At 32.2% G+C, this 23,713-nt stretch overlaps 1 protein-coding gene across 2 annotated transcripts; it reads right to left on the bottom strand.

The window, feature by feature from the left end:
* Positions 1–6,806: 6,806 nt before the first annotated feature.
* On the bottom strand, positions 6,807–20,602 carry LOC133691974 (exocyst complex component SEC10b-like). Of its 2 annotated transcripts, XM_062112607.1 has the most exons (26): positions 20,439–20,602; positions 20,128–20,366; positions 19,878–19,973; positions 19,525–19,773; positions 19,372–19,446; positions 15,819–15,920; positions 15,683–15,733; positions 15,494–15,599; positions 15,256–15,375; positions 14,015–14,106; positions 13,351–13,519; positions 13,194–13,270; positions 12,974–13,072; positions 12,789–12,879; positions 11,850–11,935; positions 11,588–11,761; positions 10,814–10,867; positions 10,602–10,730; positions 10,369–10,461; positions 10,117–10,263; positions 9,762–9,859; positions 9,263–9,347; positions 8,416–8,474; positions 7,645–7,743; positions 7,479–7,562; positions 6,807–7,053 (listed from the first exon to the last, which is right to left on the bottom strand). In XM_062112607.1, the coding sequence occupies exons 3-26, from the start codon at positions 19,971–19,973 to the stop codon at positions 6,978–6,980; spliced, it is 2,511 nt and encodes an 836-aa protein (XP_061968591.1). In that variant the 5' UTR covers positions 20,128–20,366; positions 20,439–20,602; the 3' UTR covers positions 6,807–6,977. The 2 variants fall into 2 exon arrangements, with proteins under 2 accessions (XP_061968591.1, XP_061968590.1); XM_062112606.1 differs by lacking the exon at positions 20,128–20,366.
* Positions 20,603–23,713: the final 3,111 nt, after the last annotated feature.

The following is a 23,713-nucleotide window of genomic DNA, read 5'->3' as shown; positions in this document are numbered from 1 at the left end:
CTTATTGATAGAATTGCCCTTAAAATAAAATAAAAATTATTAAGCTAGCATGCTAGGGAATTTTTGTATTTTTAAGTTGGTTTTTTTTTTTTGTTACAATCAAGTTAAAAGATGAACAATTTAGTATTTTAATATATAATATTATTTTTTAAAAAAAATAATTAGTGCGCGTAACACAGGCATCAACTAGTGGGAGACACTCATGTTGTTTTGGCGGACTTACGATACTTTCAAGGCTGTGTTTAAATCATCTCAGTGACTCCTCGAACCCTGTGGTGATTTGTGTGGATAATAGACCATCAATTTAGTGTCTATTGTTTTTATTTTCTTTTCCCTTCTTTCCTCTCCCTCGATTCTCGTGCCATCCCCTTTAATTTTTCAAATAATTCCTTTTTTTTCTTTAACTTTGGTTCTATTTTTTATTATAATTTTTTTTATTTAAAATAATTTATAAAATTAGAATTTTTTTTTCATCTAACATATTTTATCCCCGTTCTTTTTTATCGCTATTTTTTTGTTTTTCTATCATTTTCTTTATTTATTTTATTTTTTAATTTCATCTCTTATTATTTTATTTTATTTTATTTGTACACCAATTTTTTCCATATTCTTTTTTATTGCTATTTTTATATTATTTTCTTGATTTATTTTTTAATTTTTCCCTCATTTTTTTATTTCATTTAATTATTAGGTTATTAGAAGTTTAGCTTTATGATTTTTACTGCTTTACTTTTTATAGGTTTATCTCAATCTCATATCTCAGGTTGCAAGTTAGTCAAAGTTAACCTGACTGACTTGGTTTTTTTCCTATTGTTTTTAAATTGATTCCTTTTAGTTTAGCATTTTGTTATTTACTTTGCTTGGGAGTTGATCTTCATTTTCTTATTTGATTTGTTTTTATAAAGTTATCTCATACCTCACAATTAGGACTGTGAATTTAGCATGCTCACTTGAGTTAAATTTAAAAAAATGATTTTTTTTCAATTTGTTATTGAGTGTTTGATTTGTTGGTAATTGATTTTCAATTTTTTTTCATCCATTTTATTTTGAAGTTATCTCATTCTCATTTAATTTTTGTTTTATTATCAAATAAGATATTCAATAATATTTAAAAGATATCTTTCATAGAAAAGTTTGTTTTTTTCTATTGATCATTGGCTTTTTTATACTTATATTACTGAATTAACCGATATTATTGAACTAATTCAAATAAATAACCCGAATCCTAAAAAAAACCTGGCAAAAAAACGAAACTCCTAACAAAATCTTGAAATATAATTTATCTTATAATTATTTTTTATAGTATCTCTACCTTGTCACTATAAAATTTCCGGATAGTTTACGAAAAGAAGAACAGCAGATATTATGTAACTTTACTTCTGACACCCATCAGTTTCTTGCGCAGATTCTGCCTTCCCATCTTCAGTGCCTTTCTATCTGTAATAAATCTTAAGCTCGCGTCACCACATTCTGCCCATCACTTCCTTCACACGTGCAAAACCACTGGCTTTGGAAAACAGTTATGATTTCTTCTATTCTCACTCCAAATTTCATTATGTCCACTACGTTATTCTCTTTCTGGGGTCAATTGATAATTGGAAGTAGCCATCAACTGAAAAAGAAAAATAGACGGTGTTAACTTCGCGTGGGTTGCCAGCTAGCAGATTTGGTTTGGCCCACAGCTTTGTCGAGAAAAGTCACTGCCGTTACTGGCGCCTCGTGATTCAAGGCGTACCGAACTTTCCCTCTCTTACGAATCCAATGATACTGGGTCTCGCGCTCAGAATTTGTTTTTAACTAATTTTTATAATTATTTTCTTGGACTGCATTTAAGAAATCTCATGGTATTTTTAGAGAATAATTAGTAATATGTATTTTTTAAATATATTTAAATACAAAAATATATATATAAAAAAATAAGACTCGTAACCCAAGAAAATTATAAAAACATCATATCTATAAGTACAAATATTTTCAAATCATTTTCTTTTTCTTAGAAAAAAAATACACTCCATCCAGAGTTACACTACTAACAATGTATTTTCACTATAGTATAATTAAGTTGGAATAAAATAAGAAAAATAATTGTGTGATTAATTGTTTTTTATAATCACCTTGACGACAAAAATAATTGTGATATATGATGGTTTTGAAAATAATTTTTTATTTAAATATATATATATATATTAAAATCAATACATTGAAATTATAAAAAACATTTTAATATTTTTTTAAAATTAAAAATATTTTAAAAAAACATTAAAAACAAAAATTATAACAAACACCCCATAGCATCGGCATCTATTTTTTTACAAAGTGACGAGAGATGATGCGAGGAGGGGGGGTTAATGACGTAGATGGATGAGACATTTTGAGCCCAAAAGACGTGGGTGGCACGAGGGGCATTGAATTGCAAGCGTGTGGGGACCACGACTTCAAAGTGAGCTGAAGAAGAACCAGCCCGATTTTACCTCACAATAATTCACATGTCTTGACCAAATCATGTTTTTCTAATGAAGTGGATTGATATTTGTTTGTGATTGGTCAAAAGCTTGACAGGTCAATTGAAAAAAATTGTCACATGCTGTGTCATGTATGTATCTTTCCATCTCCCGTGTTCTTTTGCGAGTCCGAACTCTATTTGTGTTTTCGCAGCTGTATTGTGTTTTTGAAAAATTTCAATTTTTTAAAAAAATTTAAATTAATTCATTTTATATTTTTAATTCATTTTAAAATATTTTTGTTAAAAATAAATTTTAAAAACTAAAAATATTATTTTAAATAAAAAATACTTTAAAAAATAATATCTATAACATTATCAAACACACTCCTCATATTCTCTGTCCTTCCACCGAAATTGCAGTATTCATGAACCAAGAATGCAGAAAGAGCATTAAAAGGAGTGGTCATCAACACTTAACACACACACAAACACTAATATATATATATATATATATATATATATATATATATATATATATATATATATATATTTGTGTTTGTGTAAAAATATAAAAAATATATAAATCAACTTAGAAAAATTAAATTTAAAAATATGGATTGAAATAAAGATTAATTCTCTTGTTTTAAAATAGTTTATTGTATGTTCTTTTATGTTAGCAGTGTTTCATGAAAGGGGACGTTTTTTAAAAAGCGAAAGTTGTCTGGATATTCAAAATCTTGACAGAATTGTCTTTATATAAAGAGACAATTTTAACATTAATTATGTTTAAAACCATCTTGACAGGACGCAATTCTAATTTAAAAAGAATTTTAGATCAACATAAATATTATGTAATAAAAGACATAATTTCCCATATTCACTCCCACAAGGGAACTAGTGACAATGAATTTTCTTCTTATTACATTGAGAAAATATGATAGTCAATAATAATCTTAGCCGCACTATTTTTATCTTGATTTATATAGAGATTCCGCAAGTTTTGTTTGCTTAACATAAAAAGTAGAGAGTGTTTGGAAATGCAAGGTCAATTTTTATTTTTTAAAAAAATTAATTTGTTTTTAATTTTTTTTAATATTTTGGATCATTTTGATGCGTTGATTTTAAAAATAATTTTTAAAAAATAAAAAATATCATTTTAATATATTTCAATATAAAAAATATTTTAAAAATTAATCGTAACTACACTTCCAAACATATTACCGTATAAACCTTTCTTTTTCCAAGCTCCTTTGGCTCTTTGAAAGAAAATATAAATGTTGGTGAATTGATTAAGGATGGAAAAGAAAGATGACGATGTTCATCGTTATATATAAAGCTCTTATCAATGCAAGTCTTCTCTCAAACATGTATGTGATCTCTCTCCCTAACGAACTAGTAGTCGCGAAATGCTTCCACAAGGCTTGGGTATATATATATCTAAAAAAACAAAAACCATAGAATCCCAGGCAAATTAAATAATTAAATTACATTACAAAACATCGTGAAAGGAAACAATTCATTGTGCATTGTTCATATGAACGATGCATTTTTTTACAGTTTGGTCATCAGATTGTTTTTGTTTACAATTTCATCATCTCAAGTTTCATTAATATGGTTTTATATGTGGAGATTCTATTTTAATTTGTATTCTTTCATGTATATAAAATATTGAGGAATATTTAGATGATGAATTAAAAAGTGATTTTGCAACAGAGAACTTTAATTCTATTTAAAAAAAGGATCAAATAAAAAAAATTAAACCCCATTTGAAAAAAAAACATGAAAAACTTCAATTTGCTTCCTAAAATTTTAGTTTATCTATTATTCAATCCTTGTTGTTTTAGCATTACACATTTTGACTCCAATTTTTTTTTTTAACATTTCAATCTATGGAGAAACTAGAGAAAGTATTTAGAAACTATTGGGGAAAGAGAAAAGGTGTTCAATGAAGGTGATGTTATTTTTTAACTATATAGAAAAGGTAAATCTGGGTACTTAAAGTTATTTTTTATTCATTTGATTTTCATTTTTTTAGAGAGATTAAAGGTTTTTTTTTGTAGTGAGAAATAAATTTATAGAGTGTTTTTAGATAAAAATAAATTGAAAAATAAATTTTTATATTGAAAAAACTCTTATTTTGATGACAAAAAAATTACGCAGAGGATGACACAACAAACAACTTGTTTATATATATATATATATATATATATTTGCGATGTTAGGTTTTTGGTTCCCTAGCCATGCAAGCAAGCCTGAACTCTCTCTTAAAAAAAAAACAATTGATTGATTTTTTTATTTAAATTTTAGTTAAATAATATTTATATAAAATATTTATATATAAAAAACTTGTTCTTAGCAACCATAATTGACCTCTAATATAAAATAATAAAAAAATTATAAAATAAAAAAAGCATATGACATTAAATATTTCATTATTTAAGAGTGATTCAATTATTTCATTGAAAATTGATTTGTCTCATATCAATATAATAATAATAATAATTAATGAACTCTTGTAAAAAAATTATATTACTCTTAATAACTATCATTTATTTAAAAAAAAAACAAAATAATTATTACACTATTTTAATCCACGATACAATGTATCTTAATGAAAAACCAAGCCCTATTAATTTTTTTAATTTAATATCTCTACAACAAAATAAAAATATATATTTTCGACTTCATGGTTTAGATTGAGGGCGCGACTTCATCGTCAGTTCATCAATAACCCAATTCCAAAACCAGTTTCCACGTGGTGTGAAAAAAGCAAGTCCAGTTCCATCACTTGATGGATCCTTAAAATTTTACTTTTAAAGGGTAAAAAGGGGAAGGAGAATAACTAGAGCAGGAAAAAAAAAGGCACGAGGATACACGAGTGGCGATGGTGGTACTACCGTAAGAGAGGAAGAGTTTTCAGAATTGTCCCGCCACCACTACGCGTAACAAAAACCTATCCCTTTTTCTTATCAACACTTTTCCAACGTATTATGTGCTATTGACAGTGTTGAAGCACTTGCTTCGGCACTTCGGTGGAGGCTGGTGTGCTCGCTAGATATTTCTTTTTTATTTGGTATCCCATCCTATATAGGCAGGCGTTTTGAGGCTTTAGTCGAGTCCCCAGCTGGTTGGTCAAACATTTACACTCAGCTACGCCTCTTGAACCCTACGTATGGGTAGATAGACTTGAAAAGAGTTTCTGGCGGTATAAAATCGATTGACCACGGCGACACACTAGTGATTTGTGGGGTCTCAGCACATCTTTGATTTTGTTTTTTACAGGGAGGAGCAAGGGAAGTGTCAGCTTGTCGTGATATTGGCACAAAGGAGATGTTACTCATAGATGCCTTCGCCATCAAATAGAAACCTAACCATCCACTAAACGTTCTTCAGTAATCAATCTCCTCTATCTTTCTATCCGTTGCTAAGAGATAGACTAGAAGAGGGAGGGAGCACTTTATAGTGGGAGGGATGTGCCACACTAGTAAAAATAGAGGCACCCCACCAAATAATAGATGCAGTAGCAGGTGTCACAATCGCTACCTACACTTTTCTTCCCATTGGTGTGCGATTCATGAACTAGGTGGTGAAGGTAGAAATTGTACTTGCAAACAATTTGGGCCTTCATTTGTGCCGGATCCATCATGATATACGATCGTGTCCTTTCTTTTGCTAGACATTCCATGTGCACAAAACAAGTGCTGAAATTAGCAACTGCTGTAAGCATTTATGGCAGTCGAAACTGAACTTTTTGTATGGAAGCCACCTGGTACTTACAAATGGAGCAAGCCCTCTACGCTCGAAAAACTTGTGAAGTTGGAAACCTGAGATTCTACCATTACAATCACCAGTGGTTGTGTCCTTTGACTTGATGAAATTCATTAATCAAAGCCGAAAGTGAAAATAGAGAGATACGCCATCAAGCTTGAATGGGAGCACATGCAGTAGAATGCAACCTTTTATTTTCATCGATTCTTAGATGTGGCAATGGCGAAACCTGTAGCATAATCCTATCCTCTATCGCCTTCAAAGACTACCTGCTTTTCAAAAACACTATGGTTGAGAGCAAACATTACCTGGTTAATAATTAAACACCTCCGGTTGCCAGGCTTAACAAGATCGAATAACTGCTTTCGGGCATGCTTCCTCCTCTCTTTTTCTTTCCCTTCCCAATCCAACGACCAGTTACAAGGCATTGATGTCCATCCTTCAATCCTCAATTGTTATGACATGAAACCATAATCCTCTCCTTCTCGTTCTTTCTGACCACTCTGTATTTCCCCTTGAAAGCTCAGATACAGAAATCTCAACTTTTAGCACAGAAAACTTTACTGTACCAGATTCCTGGCCAAGCTGAGATGAATAAGTACGAAAAAAGTTAATTTCCAACTAGCTCAAAAACATAGTCTCAGAGTCGTCCCAACAGATCCAATTTGAGGTGACTGTTGCCGACACAGAAAGTTCTCCGTGTGAAGTATCCAACATTTCATGCAAGACATCCAAAAAATATGGAAAATAAAAGATGCTTTATCAACTAGAGCTTGTCCACAAGGGAACCAAGTCTTGATGCAAGTTTAGCACTCTTGTAGTCCTCTCTAAGCTGAATAAACCTGAAATGGCAGCCAGTCAAAGTTGTCATCAGAGAAATCAACAAAACAGATGAAACCACAAAGAGGGGGTGGATCCACCATAAAAAATCCTCAAGTGACAAGGTAAAGAACATTAACCCTACGGTTTCAACTGAAGCAAAAAAGATTACAAGATACCTCTAAACCACATCTATTGTATGGGGAAATGGATTCATAATTCTTAAAAAAACATTTGATATTTCATGCAATCCTAAATACTGCATATGTTTGAGAAAATTCTTTGTTTTACAAAGAACAGAATAGCAAGGGATTGTGTAGCTAAGCCAACTAGTTTAAGATTAAAACCCAGTTCTAGGTGTGTTAAATAATGCATCCACTGTATCAGACTCAGTACTTGTAGCGATTCGAGTGAGTTCTATAAAATAAATAAAAAACACTGATGATACCTTTGTGCATCTTTGCGTATACTGGGGGTACCCTCGAACAAAGTGGAAAGACTTTCAGGAGCAACAATAAAGACATTGGCCATTCTGAGACAAAAAATTCCCTCAGTAAAATGAGATAAGGAATTCTATATCAGTACTCAAATCAGGTCAATGGCTTGCAACTTACATGCCCAACAACTCAAACTTCTCATCAACAGAAGGAGCATTAAAACTTCTCACAAATTCTCCATACTCAGTTATATCACGTTTCAACCGCAATCCTCCACTGCATAGGAGAACCAATAAATAGAACAATTATGTAAAACAACTTGTTGGTGCCATTCCCAACAAATATTAGAACTCGATAAAATAGAAATCACATGATTTGTGCACAGTTTATCCATAAATAAGTTAATTAAACTTTGGAAGAGAATGCCACCGCATGATTAAGTAATTAAACTGGGGATTTCCAACAAGAAAAAATATGCACGTAGAGAGCATCTAGAAGAATCATTTCCAACTTTCAAGGACCCCACTAGAATATGGGCCACTACAAACTCTCAACCACCAAAATATGCTCCCCAAATGCAAGGGAAACCCAATCATGACTTATGCGCAAACTATATGCTAATAAGGAAGCTCCAAAACCAAGCAAAGACAAAACATAGATTTCAGGCTCAGCATTTCCCCTTTTCTGGATGTTCACATGTCATGAAGGTTAAAATGCCTTCTTCAATTCTCAAAATCCCAACATTTCTTTCTTGGATATGAAACTCATAAATTCAGAGTGGACTGAAAGAATTCCAGCCAAAGCTGTCAAATGCAGTCACCAATTGAAACATGCTTCTCTTACAAATAACAGCAACCCTAACTATACATGACAACAAAGGATCACCAAACTACTGAGCATAGATGTTAGGCAATTTAAGGCATGGAGCATCTCAGCAAGGCAAATTACCTGGGATTAAAAGTGAACTTCTGCCAATGATTAAGCAGCCCCTTGTGCAAGCGATTTCCCTGAAATGATAAACATGTCCATGTTAAGTGTAAATGTTCCCTTCAGATAAGTATAAACTGAAGGAAAAAAAAAATGTGCATGCATGTAATTGCTATCCCACGCTACCTCTCTTCCCCATGAATGAGCACAGATTATGAAGGTTTGTCATTGCGCTGAGTGAAATTACAGGTGTCTCAGTCATATTTCTGGAAATCATAATGATCTGCCTCACCAGAGTACATTCTAGGAATGCTTCTATTATGGGAGGGAAGAATTTCAAATTTGACCCGACTGTTGAGAATGACTGTGTATGAGATAAGATTTTCAGTTTTGAGTCATGTTTTAGAAATCTTGGAAATACTGATCAGTCTGATGAAATTATGATTTAGAAAAAGGTCATTGCCAGTTATAGCTTGCCAAAGCAGTGTCCTCAGAGAGCTGAAAGAGGTCATCTAATAGTTTGAATATAAACGCACACCAATTTTCACCTAAAGCTCAGTGGCAATGACTGTTACTTGTACTAGAAAGGGAAAATAAAAAAGAACAGAGAGAACAGAATCACTGAACAATAATAGAAAATGGAATGCTCAAAAGACTTGTTGAAGCAATACCTCCTCCAACGTGCCAAGACACTCGTGTCAGAAATAATAAAAAGATAACAAAGAAGTACACATACCATTCTTCCTTTGGCAGAGAACATAAAAACTCTTTATTTGCAGATGCATGAGCAATCATGACTGGAGGGGCAAACTTGGACAACCAATTGCACACAGATGAGTCAAAAGAATCTCAGAGATAGACCACTTACCAATTCCGTGAGGAATGCTTGTTTGTTAAGACCTTCCAATGCAGTGAATGCAGCCTCAAGCACACGTGAAAGATATGCCACAACTCTAGCCAAGAGAAATAAAGCAGTTACTATCAATAATGACTGAAATATTGAGTTCTTTTATTAAGAGATATGCTATTTGACAAGGATACATGATGGAAAAGAAATGAATTGATCCACTGTCATAGATTCAGATTCATAATATTAGGTGTATGACTGAACTTGGTTAGAGACTTGGGACCTTGGATAATTAAAATAGTGGAAGCTTTGTGTTGTCAAAGAGAAGCTCCCACTCGCCAAGTGTGACCAGCAAACACACAAATTAATACATTTCTAAGAATCATAGAAATAAAATCTTTTGAGCAATGAAAACCCAACAAAGAAATGGATTGACTTCGTATCACTTGTTTTTCAGACAAACCAGCAAATATGCTTTTAGTTCAAAACACAATTTGTGAGTTTATCAAGCTGAAAATACTTTGTGCAAGCATTTGTTGGACGATGGTCAGGAGCCATTCCATCATCAGGTGACCTATAATCTGTTGCCTTTTGTTCAGCTGGTAGCAATCGCTCTACCTGTGTGGGAATTTCCCAAAGAAAACTATAAGAACAAGAACTTAAAAAATAAGCAGAGAACAGATCAGCCAGACATGGAGGATGGTAGCATAATTTTCAATAGATAAAATATGAAGATATGACTAGAAAAAATATAAATGAAGTGTTGTACTAAATATGATGCCACATAAATACGAATGGTGAAGAATCAAGGACCAGCAAGTGTCCACTTGAATCCATGCAATGTTAAAATAAAACACTACGAGGCAAGAACAAACCTCAGCCATAACAGTTTCAATGCACTGTTGAAGCCCTTTATATGCTGCAGCCTCTGCAGTGGACATAGCTGTTGCCATTTCTTCACATGAAGCAGCATGTGCACCATCCACAGGTAGTAAAAGGCGAGATATAGAATTTGCAAAACACTGAAGATGAAAGTTGAAGCCATTTTAAGTTCTCTATATATCACAGGATTTTCCTTGTTGCTAATTTCACAAAAATTTAAACAGTGTCAGTACAAGCCAACATACTTGCTGTACTATAGCCACACTACTTCCACACCGTTGTACAGCAACCATGAAAGATCTGAAACTGCTCTCACCAGCAGCAGCAGCAGCCTCTGCCTGCATCTCAACATCAATCTCACTTAAGCACTATGTTCTGAGTAAATGCACATCACCTTTATAAGGAACTCCATTATAGGTACAACTCATAAAGATGGAGCAATGATAAAGCAAGGAAAGGCATTTGATCAAGTAATTACAGCAGAAGCAGCTGCAGCAGCCACCCTTCTACTAACACTCGTTCCCAGCACAAACCGTTCTCTTAAAGTTGCAGCTTCAGTGAGACCATCTCTAGCTCGTTCAAGACCTTCTGTTATATATTGCCCTACCTACATTTTTTTTTTTGAAAAATAAAAATGTGAGCTAACCATGACATAAATTAACAAAGTAATATATTTAGTATGCAACTTACTTGGTCTAGCAAGCAAGTGAACACTGCTTTCACATTGGCTGCAAGGGTAGCAGGCTGCAGAAAAGCATGTTTGGATTCAATAAAAAAAACTACCGGTGAAATATTTGAACCTCTTATAAATAAAGAAAAATAACATATTCATATTTAAGCCCTCTTTTACTGCATATTATCGCAGTTTAGCTTTCTTTTTCGAGAAACAAATAGAAATAAAAGACCAATCAGACTCATAAGGCTCAAAAACCACAACAAAGTAAAGGCCTTAATCCACAACTGTAGGTAATTAAGACAATTCCAGAACACCCAAATGAGACATTATATCAGATGTCACCTCCAAATGTACATTTTAACCCGTCATTATCACATATCCATTACAAGATAAAATTTGACAAAAGCATGAGTTTGACTTGTAATGCTTAGCAGACAAGTTAACATTCTTAATCTATGTACCAGGCCAAACAATCAAGGTAGCCTTATATGAATCTATACATGTGCTAATATAGCTGCCAATTTCATGAATGCACGTTAACCTTACTTTACCTAAGAAAAAGAAATAAAGAAAAGGTTATTTATACGGAAAGAGCATTTCAGACAAGGGCGCAGGATTCTTAGACAACTTGACAAAAGAGGAACATTCAAAACAAAAGATAGTTACTGCTTAATTACCTTTTTGATAACTGGAAAAGAGTACTCAAGCATTGTGCAGTAAATCCAACGGTATATGGTGCAACTATACAAGAACTCTCAGAACAGACTGATTGCAGAATTAAAAATTACCAGAGATGAAAACAAAGTGCATCTTGATATTGCTTCCTCATTCCATCGCACAAATTCTGTCACAACAGTAACAGATATCTGCTGGTGGGAAGATGCTGCAGAAGCCCCTTTTGAGCGCCCAATAGTCCCAGTTGATTCAGAAGGCTGCTGGCTCTCAGCACGCAGTTCTTCCATCTGCAAATCATGGTACAGTCTACTATCGCCAGAGAAAAAAGTGCTCTGTAGAATTGACAGGGGGGGAATAAAACATAAACACACAAACCTTAGCGTGGTATAGTTGTCTAAGAGAGGCCTGCTCATGTTCAGGATATTCATCCTTGTGAGAAGAGAAAAGAGACTCTGTGAGGCCTGTATCAAAAGAGTCAATATGCACCGAAATAAACGAGGAAAATTGTGCAAGAAGCTGGACAAATGTGACTAACATTAGTTGATATACACATCCATCAAGTCATGCTAACACTGTTATTCAGGAAATCAGTCTCATTGTCAAATATGATTTGCAGTAACATATTTAAATATATCAAACATCAGTGGCAATCTCTGCTACCAAGTAAATTGAAATTTTCTTAATTGAAGAAATCCACAGGTCATTTATTAAACTACGCACAAACTTTTCATAGAAGCTCACCAATTAAGTATAGTTCATTTATACACCATTCAAACTCATATTCTACAACCAGAGGCAAAAGAGGCCAAAATTTAAAATTTCCAGGATTTGACTTGCATTGCTTAAAAAAGCTAATACTATAGACATTGACTAACTATAATCATAAAAGGTAATTCTATTTGAATATATTATAGAATGTCCATATCTTTATAGTATTCAGGACCAGAATCAACAATTAAGCACCAAACAACTGAACTTAAGTCACCAGTCACCATCCAAATGACCATCTCTGTTTTTTCCTTTTTCTTTTTTCATTTTGGTTAAATAGGAAAGGGTGGAAGATGGAGTGATGGGAATGATCCCCCAACCCTGCAGCCTTGGTATTAGCTGGGACCACATAGAGCAAAGGTTACCCGTTGCAACATGAAGTCATTAGCAAAATTGTTTCCACAATAATTAACAGGGAAAACATATGTTAACAAGAAAGACAAACCCAGCTCATATTTCTTCATCGATTAATGATGCTCTACACTTGCACTGAATATTGCAGATGATAACACATCTAAAATTCACAAAATAAAGTTAGTTAAATACCCTCAACATCCAAGTCACCACATCCAACAGCTCGCAGGTCTCTTGCAAGTTCCTGAGTCTTCTCATATGCCACTGCTAGCATTCTGAGATACTGAAGCCTCAAGTCAAACACAAAAAATGTCAATATCTGATTGTCACTTCAAACTGAAACACCTAGAAACAGTGGACCAAGCAATTCTACATACTAATAAAAGTCCGCCTTCTTCCATGGGAGGTAAATTCACAAGAGATGGTTTCACTAACAATTTATCTAAAAGAGCTGTAACTCGTTGCTCTAAAACTCTCTGCACATACATAGAAAACATCATAAATATGAATTCACACAAAAAAAGGAATGCAGTTTGCAATTTGAACAAGATGATGTAAAACATATGAAGTATAATAAAAACATTCCTGCCTAGATACCTGGACCAAAATGGACATGACATCATTAGGAGATGGGAATACTGCCATAATTGTAGCTGCTTCTTTACGGACAGTGTCTGCAGGAGAGAAGCGTAGATTTTTAAAAATCCTCTGAAGAATGCAACCCTTGCTTGAGATAAATGGCTATTTTCCAAACCTGTGATTTCTTTGAACAAGGAAGAGAGTCCACGAGCAACATTGCTAGGACTAGCTTGAGAACCCTGATCACCAAGAACCAATCTAGAGTCTGCATTCATGACTTCCACATCAATGAACATTGGACGTGTTGCCACATAATGTTGCATGGCGCTAGTGCCCCTGTTGAACTGCATGCAAAAGGAAACCCATGAGATAAAAAGAAAAAAAAAGTAAAGGAAAAAACAGAAAAGGAAACCTTTCAATGAATTTGCAAGATCCCTTTATAAATGGAAGATCCATATTACTTCAGAGAGCGATGAAAAGGAATCAAAAGAAAACAAAAAAATAACTAAAATTTATGGCTTAAACAATCTCCCTCCCATTTTTTCACCAAAAAGTGCGGAAAGGAATAGCAAATCTGTGGGCATTTTGGACCAGGTCATGCAAGTCTGGAGGACTTTTCTTATTATTTTCCAATAATCATTATTCTGTTGTAAGTTGGACATGAAGATTTTAGTTCAAAGATGAAACTAGGAAAGCTTATATTCAATTAATCAGTTCAACCCTAGACAGTAAACAATATGACTCCCCCAGGCCAGTATAATCTAGCCATGTTCAGGTGACCCCAAGTCGAGGAGTTAGGCATAAAAGTATCCTGTCCAATCACATGACAAAAGAATCACCTGAGATAAAAATTTTGCACATTCTGCCATGGTAGATAATTCTCGTTTCTGTGATGCTGCATCAAACCGAGCCAACAATCTATTCTCCAGTTCTGCGTGACAAGTAATAAGAGGAAAAATGTCACCCTCTACAATGTTACGGTAAGCAAAAGAGACAAATCCACCAATCATAAACATCTTTATCACTTCTTCTTGTTCTCTTTTTTTTGTTTTTTTTTTTTTTTGGGGGGGGGGGGGGGGGGCGCTTCCATGGCTGCAAGGCACAGCAGGATCACAAAAATTCTCAAATAACCTTGAATTGGTCCTTGTAGAGATTCTGAACAAGGGACTCTCAAGACAATGAGTGTATGGTGATAATTATTTTATCAAAATACCCATCAAACATTGAAAATAACAAAGGTAATTTCTGATTCCAAGGAGATGCATAAAAGCCAGTAATGATATTCCTTTTAAGCATCACAATCTGCATAGCTTTCTTCCTCCTTTGCCAATATGGAACTGACTTTTTTGTTGTTTAGGATAAAAGGAGAAGGGGTAATTAGAAGTAAGGAATTCCACGGTACAGAATTGTAAATGAGACATCCTATGTAAAGGAGGACAGAACAACCATCTAAATCAAAATAACAAAGCAACACAATCCTTTTCTTGAGAACTGCCCCTAAAGACATCTGCTGACATGACAATGCTCAAAGTCAAGAAGACTATCCTATTCCACAACAACTGACTTAGTGTGAAGTAGTGAGTGAAAATCACTGCACCTCCTCTCCATCAAAATGCACATACAGCACATCTCCATAAAGAACTAAAATCTTTCTCCCATTAAAAACCACAGAAGAATCCAACACTAGTTCTTCTAAGTATCACCCACTCACAGCTGAATTGCAAACACATAGCCCCCCACATATCCCAAGCTACAGGGCTATGTGGAAATAAATCACTCCAAGATTCTTCATTATGATGGCACATAACACAAATATTCAGAGACTGGACCATATGGAAATGGGTATCCGAAAACTCTTTCTCATCACAAGCTAGCCCTTTTCTTCTAACCTGATGATGATGTTCGACCATATATGGTATAACCATTAATAGTTATTAAACTACACAGTTTGTCATTTAGACATAATTTTTCACTATTTTCATTTAACACTAAATCATTGTATTGTTTTCATGCACACCATGTATGGACTTCCTGTGGCAGTACTATCAAATCCAAAAAGAACAATATGCAGAACACATACCATTGCAGTAGTCCTGAAGATTAGTGACTGCAACTTCTAATCCTCGGCTTGCAGTTGCATTTCCCATGACTGATGTTACAGTTAAGTCTTGTCTTCCAATATCTTCCTCAGCAAATGACCCTATAGAAAAGCGATTAGGTTAGTGCAAAGAGATCATGCAGCATGACAAGAGCTTGAGGTTGAAGAATTATGAAATTTCAGAGCTTTGTGAAATTCCAGAGCAAAGAGATCATCTTACGTAACTTCTGCGCAATTGAAGCCGCCTCAGCAACACGGCTGTCATCTGAAAACAGAGGTGAAAGTTCCATTAAGTCACCTGGGCTGCCATTGAATTCCATCATGTACTGCAAAAATTAAGTAAACAAGGTGTTAATGCATTCTTAGGCCAGGCTAAGGAAAGCATAAAAAATAAGTTGATGGGCAGTACCTTTATGAGCTCTATTGTTTGACTAGCTGTTTCCCTCTGAGCATCTGCACTCTGACAAGATCATAATAAAAAGGGTATAATAACTATTTAACTGAATGCATAGCAAAATTATAACCGGGTATAAGAAAAGTTTTACCTGCAAATGGTCTCCTATTTTGGCAGCAGTCTGTCCAACACTTGAAATACGTGTGTCAAGCCTTGCAAAGCTATCAAACAAGCCATCTACACCTTTTTCCAGCTGAAAGACAAAATCCATAGAAAATGAAATCAAGATTTTTACTAAACTAGATGGATTTCATAAACCGAGCAAAGAGAAACAAAATGTTCTTGTCTTAAAGGAGCCAAACCAACCGAATGCCCCTGAAGACCTAAAAACCACTTGCCAAAAATGGAGAACGAAACCCAATCAATTTTATTCTTTCATTTTCTTTTTATTTAAAAAGGATTATATCTTTTTCATTGCCTAACTTCAGTTCTTCATTACTTTTAAGCCAATCAATTACATCAAACTAAATTTGTAGCCTGCGCTCCGCTGCGGGTTGGGCAAATATTTTTTGCAACGTAAAAATGAATGCTGAGGAAAAAAGATTTGAGACCTGAGTCATGGGTTCAATTGATAATTTAAATAATATAATTAAAAAAATATATTAATAAAAAAAAATATCAATGAAAAAAAGGTTAAAAAAACTCAATCTAATCCAACCCAAATTATCAAACAACTTAATGATCAAGAGCAAAATTGAAAAAAACAAAAAAAAACAATTTAACTAGTTTAACTCACAAACTTTGTGACAATGAATACTAGATTGGAATAATCTCATAGAAAAAAATACAGGAAAAGGAGTTTAAATATCAATTCTTAATAAATCAAATAAGAACATGACAACTCCACAAAAAGAAAAATGAATAGGATAAAGATTTAGCTCGATCTCTAGCAGATAAAATGTTAAAGGATAAAAGTCAAGGAAGAAATATAATTTAAAAAGGTTAAAAAAACTTCCAAGCCCAACCGAATCAAGATGCAAAATCTCTAACCCGGTCACTAAGGTGAATGCGTTTGAATGCAAATTGAATAATATCATGAAGCTTAATTATCGAACAACATAATGCTGAAGGACAAAAATAAAAAAATAAAAAATAAAAATCAATGAAAAAAAAATGAGTCAACCCGGGCTAACCAGCAAATCCCGTAATCATTGAAATCGTGAAATCCTTGAACCGAACTCAATCAAGAAACTTAATTCCTAACTAATTTAATTTTAAAAAATGAAATTGTAAGAAAAATATCAATATAGAAAACTTGCTAAAAGAAAAAAGATAGCAAAAAAAAGGTGAATCAAGTTTGATAGGAATAAAAACCCATAGATGATGAAATTGTAAAAAAAACGATCAGAATAATCCAATAAAAAGAAAATGAAAAACAAAATACGAAAACCAATTTCCAATAAATCAAATGTTAAAGGATGGAATTGAAATAATTTAATTTTAAAAAAGATCCCAAAAAAATCAATCCGCTTTAACCTTTAAAACCGGTAATCCTAGTCCTGAACCCGGGATTAACCTCGTATCAACGGGAAAAAAACTTAGTTATCCCGCAAACCCTGTGATCATGAGCACATGATCGATATAGCCCAATACAAAGAAAAGGAAAAAAAAGAGAAAGATCAATTTCAAATAAATTAAATGTTGAATGAATAAATTGAAATAAATCAATTAAAAAAAAAAGACCCAAAAAAACAAAATTCAACTTAATTTACCTTGAAATCGGGGACTTTGGTCATGAACCCAAAATTAATTCCATAAAAAACAAAACGTAAAAAATAATAAAGAAAATCTCTATAAAAAAAAGGGTAAAAAAAATTAGCTTTTAAAGAGGAGAAAAAAAGTCAACTCGGGCAAGCCTCTTAAACACGATCTAACCTAAAAAGTTAGGAAGATCAATTTGAAATAAATTAAATGTTGAGGGATGGAATTAAAATAAATCAATTTAAAAAAGGACCCAACAAAACAAAATTCAACCTACATTAACCTTTGAAACGGTGACTCTGATCATGAATCCAAGACTAATCCCATAGAAGGCAAACCGTAAAAAATAATAAAGAAAATCTCTGAAAAAAAAGGGTCAAATTTTTTTTAAAAATAATACATTAGCTTTAAAAAAGAGGAAAAAAAAACAAATCAACCCGGGCAAACTTCTTAAACCCGGTCTAATCTCTAAAACGTATAACCCGTGAAATCCTTGAATCGGGTTCAATCAAGAAGTTTAATTCCTAGCTAATTTAATTTTGAAAAATGAAATCGCGAAAAAAAATCGATTTAAAAAACTTATCAAAGAAAAAAAAGATAGCAATAAAAAAAATACATATCACATTTGAAAGAAAAATAACTCATGGAGGATGAAATTGAAAAAAAAAAAACCTAAAAAATAATTCCAAACAAAATAAATAGCAATAAAAAAATAGAAACCAAATTTGAAAGATAAAAAATAAAAGGAGGTGAGATTTAAAAACAATTGTAATTTTATAGCTTATAAAAAATAAAAAAAAATAGTAATCAAAATAACAGATACCAAATCTGAAAGATTAAAAATTAAAAGGGAATGAAATTGAAAAACATTTGTAATTTCATGGCTTATTCGAAGTAAAAAACAAAATAGCAATCAAAAGAACAAAGATTAAATATAAAAGAGGAATAAATTGCAGGGCTAATCTGGTTTTATAAAGGGGCTTACACGGAATTCAAGGGTGGAGAGAGAGAGAGAGAGAGAGAGAGAGAGCGATCATCAACACCAAAACCGATGCGCATTTGGGGCATGTGCTCCCCCATTGCGTCAACAGCGCCGAGACTTTTCAAATGTCACCCTCCAAGGAGGCATTTGGTGGTCAGACAGCCTTTCACGCACCGCCAGAACAATGCAAGGGTCATCCACACGCTGACGCGTGCTACCAGTAGGTTTATTTTATAATTATATGTAATAAATTTAATTTACAACAATGCTCATGTGTACCCTTGGAATTACAATAAAACCAATATCAAATGATAAAAAAACATTTAGGTGATAATTTTGTTGATTTTGTCTTTAAAGGCATCAAAATAATTATATTATTCTAAAAAATTTGAAAATACTAAAATATCCCTGAGTAGTAGGCATTAGATTATTTTATTTCAAGGTTAAATTAATAATTTTATTGTACAGAAAAAGAAAGATGAAATTATCAATCTAACCCAATATAATTTATAAAGGATAATTATGTTACGATGAAAAGACCATTTTGCCTCCGATAACTAGTTCAAAGGTGTTTTTGCTCCAGGTCAATTTCATAATCACACTATTACAATGAATAGTAATATGAGTTTTGGTGAACAGTAACTTTCCTAGGAGAATTTTTTTTTTTTTTTAATTTAATCAGCCACTAAAAATTAAAATGCAAGAAATTAATTTATAATATCACCGAACTAAAGGAAATGGAATTAGCTTGCGCATACATTTACGGATGTGTGTGTTGTGTCTGGTCACTACTAGTTGATGCACTGTGACATAATGTAGTCATCATCATTGTGCCTGTTATAGAGGTCCAATCAGCAAGTAAAAGATAAAGAAGCTTTTGCAGTTTACTTCAGAAAAAAAATATATCGTAACAGTTTTTAAAATGATTCAAAAACATGCACACAGACACCCATAAACTCACCTCAGCAAGTGTTTTACGGTGCTTGGAATCTTGGATAGAAACCTCCTTCTTGAGATTGTAGAGCCTTCCATCAATCTTCAATCCAAAAAAAAATGTCACCAGAGAAATTTTTTACAGCCTCGTATATTTCATCAAATACTCTTGACAACCTACCTGTTTTCGGAGGTCTATCAACTCCCTACAAGAATCCCGAAACAAAGACAAAAGACTATCCACTTCAGGAAATAAGGGAGAAGACAAGCCTTGCGCCAATTTTGCTGCATCAGAAGGGGCTCTTGCATGTCCAGTTGCTATAACATCACTCCCACCGACACCATCAGCTGAATCTGCCTCTTCATCTTGGAAAGATGGGAGTAGATCATTTACCAAGTTCCCAAATAATGCATCAAACGAAAAATCACCCTACAAATTGAATTCATGCTGTAAGTTTTAACATAAAACAAAGCAAAAGGTATGATACCAAGTTTTCCTCATGAAGATTAAGCTGTCCGCTATCTACTCCTTACCTTGAAATCATCTATATCCAGAATGAGTGGAAGAGAGGCAACTGACGAAGATTTTGAATTTCTATTGCTCCTGATTCCATCTATACTATCCTTCATCTGCTTCGCATTATGCATATTACGGTAAATCATCACCAGAAATTAAAATTTCAAGCACTGATAATAACGCTGATAATATTTCAGAAACCCTAGCTAAAAGACTTGATCACCATCACATGGGCACCAAAATAATAAGTGTGCCAGAGAGATTTACCTTATGTAAGCTGATTTTCTCTCAGTAAATTCTAAGCTGGAAATTTCATTACAATGAACCAAAAAAACACAGAACACAAAATTTAATCCAACTTTATCTCCTGCTTTCTCCAATTTTCTCATCAACCAAACAAAAAGGAAAAGGAAAAACCAATTCAGCTTCCCATCTAGTAGCAAGTGCTAGAACCAGTACACAATACTCAGTCGATCACAAAATGACCATAAAGCCCTCCATTAAATCTGAGAAAATTTAAAATAAACTAAAGCGCGTGCAGTTTATAGATCATGAAGCAGAATTGATAAGAATGTTACCTCGTCAGTGATTGAATGAGAAGAGCAGGGCGCGGAGACGATGGCCAGAGAGAGGCTTTGGCTCTTAATTTCTACGATTTGGTAGGGTAGATCGAGCTTTTGCTGAGAGAGAGACAAGAAAACAGACTCTTCATCAACGAAAACTACAATGAATGATTTTTGTATTTTACAAAGTTACGGTTTTGGCCTTAATTTGGTAGAAGGAAGGGTCATGCTGGGTAGCGTCAAATTGGGGAATTACGATGCAAGGTAAGTTGTGGTGAAATATATTATTTTACTTGAATATATATTGAAATAGTTTTTTTATTTTTAATATTAATATATTAAAATTATTTTAAAAAATTAATTTAATAATTTTTCAAGTTAAATATATATAAAAACAGAAATTATTATATTATCGAGCAAGTACTAAAAAAAATGCCTTAGAGGTTCAGATTCCCCTGCAAACCATTTTTCAAAGTCATTTTCTCGTCTAATTGTATTAATTAACATTTTTCAACAACTCTTTTCAACTTGCAGTGAGCATTTTCAATTTAGTTTGATTTTCATTTAAAAAACAATCTAAATAAAATTTATTTATTTTTAATTTAAATTAAAATCAGTTCAAATCGAACAATTTTAATTTGTTTCTATTCAATTTATGTTGTTAAAAAACCAAAAAACCTTTTTTATATTTTTTGAGCTATTTTTGTGACTTTTTATGAGCAATTAAAATAATCAATATAAAAAGCCTATTCTGATTGTCCAATTTTTTATGTTTTTTTTTATGGGTTTTGAAAAACCTTTTGATTAATGTAAAAATCCTTTTCCAATTTATCAAATTTTTTTGTGTTTTTTAATTGGGTTTTTTATTTTTTATTTTAAGAGAAGCTACTCATTATTAAATATCAATCAAGCCAACTCAATTTCATCATTTGTCAAAAGCAGGATGGTACGCGACTACCATAAACAAAGCAATAGCAGAAGCAGTTAGCAACAAAAATAAACAAATAAAAATACCCAAACATTAAAATCATTACAATAACTTAAAAACTTAAGTTGCATTTTAACCATACAAGAGAAGTTAATTCCTTCACTTAGAACTAAATCAACTATTCAAATATCTGCATTTAATTAACTCAATTGCAACATCATATTGTCATTATCATATATTCACATGTTTATGGTAAAAAATTCACATCAACTCAAAACTAGAAAGATGAGTTTGAACCACTAAAAGTGTGGCATAAAGCACTCGTTAGTTTTATTTATTTTTGTGTTTTAAAAGTGTTTTTGAAAAAATATAAAATTTTTTATTTTTTTATTTACTTCAAATTGATATTTTTTAGTGTTTTTAGATTATTTTAATGTGCTGATATCAAAAATAATTTTTTAAAAAATAAAAAATATATATGATTTTAATATATTTATAAGTAAAAAATATTTTAAAAAGCAACCACAATCACACTCCCAAATAAACTTAAAAAATGAAAACATGTCACTTAAACCATGCAAATCCATTGCAATTAAGAAAGAAATTCAATCATCATGATGCTTAAAAGAATGATCAGGCATCCAGACATCATAATTCAAGAGAGAGAGAGTAAATATAAATACCTTGTTTGTATAGTTTTCACGTGTTTTAATAAAATTTAATTTTTTTATTTAAAATTATTTTTTATATTTTTTAGTTATTTTGATGTATCTAATGTTAATATAATTTTTATTAATTAAAAAATAATATTATTTTAATTAAAAAATATTTAAAAATTATTATTATCACACTTCTAAACATCTCTGAAACCATTAGCACCATTACACATGCAATTACTGGGAGCAAAAATAATCTAGTTACAGTAATAAGAAAAACCAACTAAACTTAAAATTCAACATAGTGATAGCCCCAGTCTAGTCAAGATTGTCTACACGTGTCCTCTAAAGTGAGCATGAACTCAATTTCTATATAATATGTAAAACCTTACTTGTTTTGAACGTCAAGAAAATCTCCAACATTAAATTTGGAACAACTTTAGCTTACGTGAGGTAAATTATATTTAATCTTGAGAGAAATTAAAAGAAATTTTCAAGAATTTGCTTTACCATGTATAACTTTTATTCACTTTCAGATACAACAAATGATTGAATAGAATTTCTTACTTAACATGAAATCATAGTAGCTTAAGTTGACCTGTAAAATGTAAAATTTGCCTGATCATACTTAATTCATTTCATAGCTATATACCGCTTCTTATTTTCACTGTGCATTAATTATTTTTCACAATCTCATGGATTATTATGGATTAAAACAATGTTTTTTTATTTTTTCATTTAGATAATCAAATTTTTACTTTGCAACCCAATAGATAAGGGAGAGTTGAATTAAAAAAAAAATTAAGTGAGAAACGAAGATAAAATAGGTGGAGGATTTGAATTTTATATGAAAAGTTCATTTTAACTCCTTATCTTTTTTAGATTTTACATAATTGGTCTTTTTAATTTTTAAAAATTTAATTTTGATACCAAACTTTATTTTCTTCATTTCTAGTCTTTTTTTTATAGGAAAAGAGAGAGGGTCTAACTGAAAGTTGTTGTTGAAGACTATTTCAACAACTAAACTGATTGATTTTTGAGTTAAATGGTCATAAATGGTAAGAGAAGTTCAAATTTAATGTTTTTTCACCTTGAAAGTGCAAATAAAAATAGACAAGATTTTGGGAAGATTTTTGGTTTGGGGTTGGTTTTGTGTTTTGAGGCATTTTTTCGTGTTTGGAGGCAATTGATTGGTTTAACAAGATTCGGATGTTTTTAGGTGTTTTGAGTCAAAATTTGGTTTAAAATAGATTTTTTGGAGAGAAAAAAACATGAACCATGTTTTTTCGGTCACCATAATGGCTGGAAATTAGAGAATTCAAACAACATGTCATCTATTTTTTTCCAAATAAATTGGGACGACTCCGCCCTATTAACTTAAAAAATAAAAAATAAAGGCCCGTGCGTGAGCCCTTTCTTAATGGGTCAGGCATTTGGTCTGACTTACCAGACCCAGCAACACTCGATCTCGTTATTTTTTTTTTTTTTAATTTTGATTTGTTTTAATTGATACCTTTTTTATATTTTTTTTAAATAGTTTTAATTTTATATTTTAACCAATACCCCTTCTATGTGATTTTTTTTGCTTCTTTAGTTTTTTTTAATAGTGATTATTATTTAATTATATTAGGTGTATTTAATTTTTGAAGAGGCTAGTATGATTCATCTGTAATTATTTTTTTATTTTATATAGATTAAATTTATTT

This window comes from Populus nigra, chromosome 4 (genome assembly GCF_951802175.1).
Source record: "Populus nigra chromosome 4, ddPopNigr1.1, whole genome shotgun sequence".
Lineage (NCBI taxonomy): Eukaryota > Viridiplantae > Streptophyta > Magnoliopsida > Malpighiales > Salicaceae > Populus > Populus nigra.
Note: the sequence above shows the minus strand (reverse complement) of the source record. Positions and strands in the feature narration are given on the sequence as shown.